This window comes from Crinia signifera, chromosome 3 (genome assembly GCF_055691185.1).
Source record: "Crinia signifera chromosome 3, ASM5569118v1, whole genome shotgun sequence".
In the NCBI taxonomy this organism is placed as follows: Eukaryota; Metazoa; Chordata; class Amphibia; order Anura; family Myobatrachidae; genus Crinia; species Crinia signifera.
The window spans coordinates 46,855,553-46,861,552 of record NC_139219.1 but is presented as its reverse complement, the minus strand read 5'-3'; the positions used below and the strand labels follow the sequence as shown (position 1 = coordinate 46,861,552).

Below are 6,000 nucleotides of genomic sequence, written 5' to 3'. Positions count from 1 at the left end.
ATGTCATTATGATTGTTCCTGTCTTTTATTCAGTGTATAACCTAGTAGTTTATATCCATAGAGGAACAGTGACACGCTGTAAGGAGCAGGGTGACAGGCTGGTTATAGGGATAATGCGTCCACCACAGAGGCAAGGCCCATCTAACACAGTGACTGACAGCAGCTCCGGCCGCCGCTGTTCTACTGCTACCGGGTTATTGTAGCTTCTCCCTCTCTACCTAACTTATTGCTGGTCCTGCCCTCGTTGAGCAAAGTAGGCAACCAACAGGCCTCCCATTGGACGATATCCTCGTCTCGAGCCACGCTGTCTCACTCACCACGGGACGCGATTGGCTGAAGCGCCTTTGCTGGCTTGTAATTGGTAGAGAGTTTCTGTCGTTCAGAGCTGTCTAGTCCCCTTCGTTATTTTCCGTCGCGGTCAGGCTGGGGGATGCTCTGCTGCCGCCTCTGTAGTGTCCGCGGAGGAGCCGCCGTCAGCCGTGACCTCTCCGGCAGTCAGCTCAGGAACTGGAGGGAGGTTGCTGGATGCGGCCAGCCTTCGGACTAACATCGATGTGTTTGGTGAAGCAGGAGTCGCATTTCACTGCCGAGGGCGGAGGAGGAGTGTAACTGGAGGCCGGGGTTCGGGCCGAACAGTGTTCCGGGGTTATGTGTCTCTCCGCTGGGAGAGTGGCAGCATCATACACACCCAGGGTGAGCAAGCCCGACATTATTGTTCCGTGTTAAATACTTCATCTCCACACGATTCAGCCTCACATTCCTGTGTGCCACCTACCCACCGGGCATTCTCCTCATCCCTGTGTGCCAGCTACCCACCACGAGGCGTCCTCCACATCCCTGTGTGCCAGCTACCCACCATGGGGCATCCTCCACATCCCTGTGTGCCAGCTACCCACCATGGGGCATCCTCCACATCCCTGTGTGCCAGCTACCCACCATGGGGCATCCTCCACATCCCTGTGTGCCACAACCCACCATGGGGCATCCTCCACATCGCTGTGTGCCACCAACCCAGCACTGGGCATCCACTACATCTGTGTGCCACCTACCCACCATGGGACAACCTCTACATCCCTGTATGCCACCTACCCACCATGGGGCATCCTCCAAATCCCTGTGCGCCACACGCCTATCACCAGGTATCCTCCCTTCCCTGTGTGCCACCCACCATGGGGTATCCTCCCTTCCCTGTGTGCCACCCACCATGGGGTATCCTCCCTTCCCTGTGTGCCACCCACCATGGGGTATCCTCCCTTCCCTGTGTGCCACCCACCATGTATCATCCTCCCTTCTCTGTGTGCCACCCACCATGGGTCATCCTCCCTTCCCTGTGTGCCACCCACCATGGGTCATCCTCCCTTCCCCGTGTGCCACCCACCATGGGTCATCCTCCCTTCCCCGTGTGCCACCCTCCATGGGGCATCCTCCCTTCCCCGTGTGCCACCCTCCATGGGGCATCCTCCCTTCCCCGTGTGCCACCCTCCATGGGGCATCCTCCCTTCCCCGTGTGCCACCCTCCATGGGGCATCCTCCCGTCCCCGTGTGCCACCCTCCATGGGGCATCCTCCCGTCCCCGTGTGCCACCCACCATGGGGCATCCTCCCGTCCCCGTGTGCCACCGTGCCAACCATCATGGGGCATCCTCCCATCCCTGTGTACCAGCCACCTGCCACGGGATAGATTCAAGCTTCTATGCGCCAGCCACCCACTGCAGGCATCCTTGTGTGCGCCACCCACTCAACATCGGGCATCCCTGAATCACTGCAACGGACTTCCCTCTGTGCCCCACACACCACTGGCATGCCTACATACATACATGCATGCAAAACAGCAGTAGACATTGTATGCTTCTGTACTGAACATTGTCTTCTCTCTGTACAGAGTATAATGTTTCATGCAGAATTCAAGTACAGAGTGCTCACGTCACTGAATATATTTGTATTGTATGGAGCTCTCTGTTAGTGTTCAATGTGTATATTATGGATACATCGGTATTCTATGTCCTCTTCCTATTCTAAACTGTCTCATCCATGAATACTTGGGTATTAGCCCTCTCCCTGTATAGAGTCCCCTCATCACCTGGTACATAGTTACTGTACTAGTCCTCTCCCTTTACTGAGCACCCTAATCCCTGGGTACATGGCTACTGTACTAGTCCTCTCCTTTTACTGAGCACCCTAATCCCTGGGTACATGGCTACTGTACTAGTCCTTTCCCTGTACTGAACCCATTCATCACTGTGTACATAGGTACTATACATGTCCTCCTTCTGTACTCTGCACCCTGATCACTGGGTACATGGCTACTGTACTAGTCCTCTCCCTGTACTGATCCTCCTCATCACTGCGTACATAGATACTGTACTAGTCCTCTCCCTGTATTGAGCCCCATGATCACTAGGTACATAGGTACTGTACTAGTCCTCTCTGTACTGAGCCCCCTCATCACCGGGTACATAGGTACTGTACTACTCCTCTCCCTGTACTGAGCACTCTCATCACCGGGTACATATATACTGTAATAATCCTCTCCCTAAACTGAGCACCCTCATCATTGCGTACATAGGTACTATACTTGTCCTATCCCTGTACTGATCCACCTCATCACTACGTACATGGCTACTGTACTAGTCCTCTTCCTGTACTGAGCACCCTCATCACTGGGTACATAGGTACTGTATTAGTCCTCTCCCTGTATTGAGCCTACTAATCACTAGGTATATAATTACTGTACTAGTCCTCTCTTTGTATCAAGCCTCCTAATCACTAGGTATATAGGTAATGTACTAGTCCTCTCTCTGTACGAAGCCCCCTCATCACGGGTACTGTACTAGTTCTCTCCCTGTATGGAGCCCCCTAATCACCGGGTACATAGGTATTGTACTAGTCCTCTCCCTGTATCGAGCCTCCTAATCACTAGGTATATACAGTAGGTACTGTACTAATCCTTTCTCTCTACTGAGCCCCCTCATCACTGGGTACATAGTACTGTACTATTTCTCCCCTATACTGAGCCCCCTCATCACTGGGTACATAGTATTGTACTATTCCTCTCTCTGTACTGAACCCCCTCATCACTGGGTACAGCGGTACTGTCCCTGTTCTAAGCTCCTTCAACACTGTGTACATAGGTACTGTACTTGTCCTCTCCCTATACTGAGCACCCTCATAACTGTGTACATAGTGTTCACTCTATGATTTTTTTAGGGCAGGGCGCTGCCACTGAAGAGGGCACATATCCACAGAAAGGGGTGTGGCCTCAGGGTACGCATCCTTTCCGTCACTTACATCAGACATTGCCTAACTCTTCATATAAGACTGTTTCTTTGATCGCACTGACCACCCTCATCACTGGATACATAGGTATTGTACTAGTATTCTCCCTGTACTGAACCCCCTCATCACCAGGTACATAGGTACTGTACTAATCCTCTCTCTGTACTGAGCACCTTATCACTGGGTACATAGGTTCTGTACTGAGCACCTTATCACTGGGTACATAGGTACTGTACTAGTCATCTCTCTGTACTGAGCACCTTATCACTGGGTACATAGCTACTGTACTATTCCTCTCTCTGTACTGAACCCCCTCATCACCGGCTACATAGGTACTGTACTAGTCCTCTCTCTGTACTGACTACCCTCATCTCGGGGTACATAAGTATTGTACTAGTATTCTCTCTGTACTGAACCCCCTCATCACCGGGTTTATAGGTACTGTACTAGTCCTCTCTCTGTACTGAGCACCTTATCACTGGGTATATAGGTACTGTACTAGTCTTCTCTCTGTACTGAGCACCCTCAACACTGGGTATATAGGTACTGTACTAGTCCTCTCTCTGTACCGAGCACCTTATCACTGGGTATATAGCGCCATGGCTGCGAAACACTTGAGGCGCCTTATAAATAAAATAATAATAATAATATTATAGGTACTGTACTAGTCCTCTCCCTGTACTGAGCACCTTATCACTGGGTATATAGTTATTGTTCTAGTTCTCTCTCTGTACTGACCACCCTCATCACTGGGTATATAGGTACTGTACTAGTCCTCTCTGTACTGAGCACCTTATCACTGGGTATATAGGTATTGTTCTAGTTCTCTCTCTGTACTGACCACCCTAATCACTGGGTATATAGGTACTGTTCTAGTCCTCTCTCTGTATTGAACACCTTATCACTGGGTATATAGGTAGTGTTCTAGTTCTCTCCCTGTACTGAGCACCATCATCACTGGATATATTGGTATTGTTCTAGTTCTCTCCCTGTACTGAACACCTTCATCACTGTATATATGGGTATTGTATGAGTCCTTTCCATGTCCTGAGCATCCTCATCACTGGGCATATAGGTACTGTACTTGTCCTCTCCCTGTACTGAGCACCCTCATCCCTGGATATATGGGAATTGTACAAGTCCTCTCCCTGTCCTGAGCATCCTCACCACTGGGTACAGAGGTAATGTACTAGTCCTCTCTGTAGAGCCCCCTCGTCACTATGTGTGTGTATGTATGTATGTGTACTGTACTAGTCCTCTCCTTGTCCTGAGCACCCTCATCCCTGGGTACATAGGTACTGTACTAGTCCTCTCCCTGTACTAAGCACCCTCATCACTGGATATATGGCTACTGTACTAGTCCTCTCCCTGTCCTTAGCATCCTCATCACTGGGTACATGTCTACTGTATTAGTCCTCTCCCTTGTCTGTGCATCCTCATCACTGGGTACAGAGGTACTGTAATAGTCCTCTCCCTGTCCTTAGCATCCCCATCCCTGGGTACATAGGTACTGTACTAGTCCTCTCCCTGTCCTTAGCATCCTCATCACTGGGTACATGTCTACTGTATTAGTCCTCTCCCTTGTCTGTGCATCCTCATCACTGGGTACAGAGGTACTGTAATAGTCCTCTCCCTGTCCTTAGCATCCCCATCCCTGGGTACATAGGTACTGTACTAGTCCTCTCCCTGCATTGAGCACCCTTATCACTGGATATATGGGTACTGTACAAGTCCTCTCCCTGTCCCGCGCATCCTCATCACTGGGTACATGGGTAATGTACTAGTCCTCACCCTGTACAATCTGTTAGCTATGTTCTCTGAATAAATAATTATACTGATTTGTTTCCTACTCTTTGTTTAATAAAGGGTACACACAGTGAGATCCACTATTTTTCTATTTGATTATAGATGAATATGGAATGGTTTTTCTACATTCAATGCAGATTTAATCTCAATGCACGCTCCCATGTTGTCAGGCAAGACTATATATTACAGATACTGTATGAACTCTATAGTCAAATCAAATGCATTTTCCGTTCCATTCGATCCCAATCGGGATCGAATCGCAAAGAAAATCGCACTGTGTGTACCTACTGTAAAACCTTGCTACAAAATTTGCCTTTGGGATACTGGGTTCAATACTATGGGGATAGAGATCCTCCGCAGGAGAGACAGTCACATTAAAACTTTCAGTGTGGGTGCACTGGCTCCTCCCCTCTATCTCCCTCCACTAGTCAGTTTAGAAAAATGTGCTTGCTGGATGTTCCAAAGTTTTTTTCTACAACTTTTATTTAGTTTGTTATTTTGGGGCGCTGCTTTGACCAAGCAGCTGTCCTACTTCGTGGGAGTCAGGGGAAGGGTCAGTCGCCGGCCTCTTAAGGCGCAGAGCTGACCCTGCTGCAGGACCTCCGTCTTGTGTGGGGCTTGTCAGCTGCATGTTGGTGCTATTCTTTTGATGGTAGACCTAGTAGTCTAGGTCTGATTATGCAAATGCTTGTACAAATGTAGACCGGTCATCTGAGTGCTTGATTCTGGCAGTGTTCCTCAGATGAAAGAGTACTTGATTGTGGCTAAAACTTGATGTTTAATGTCAAGCCACTATAAAGGACAATACTAAGGTTCCTCACATGTTCAGTGTTTAGTATTTCTTAACCTCCAAGCATAAGTCGTGTTGATTGGCTATTCTGCAGTGCTGACCTATCATAGGGGCCTCAGATTTATGAGG

The 6,000-nt window shown here is 49.2% G+C and overlaps 1 protein-coding gene across 2 annotated transcripts in view; it reads left to right on the top strand.

The window, feature by feature from the left end:
* Positions 1–375: 375 nt before the first annotated feature.
* Positions 376–6,000, top strand: part of SOCS5 (suppressor of cytokine signaling 5) — a 40,376-nt gene continuing 34,751 nt past the window's right edge. Inside the window, exon 1 of one of the 2 annotated variants that reach the window (XM_083175736.1) lies at positions 376–693. In XM_083175736.1, coding sequence (XP_083031862.1) covers positions 649–693 — 45 coding nt within the window. In that variant the 5' untranslated portion in view covers positions 376–648. The remainder of the gene's footprint in view (positions 694–6,000) is intronic. The other variant, XM_083175737.1, reaches the window with a different exon arrangement.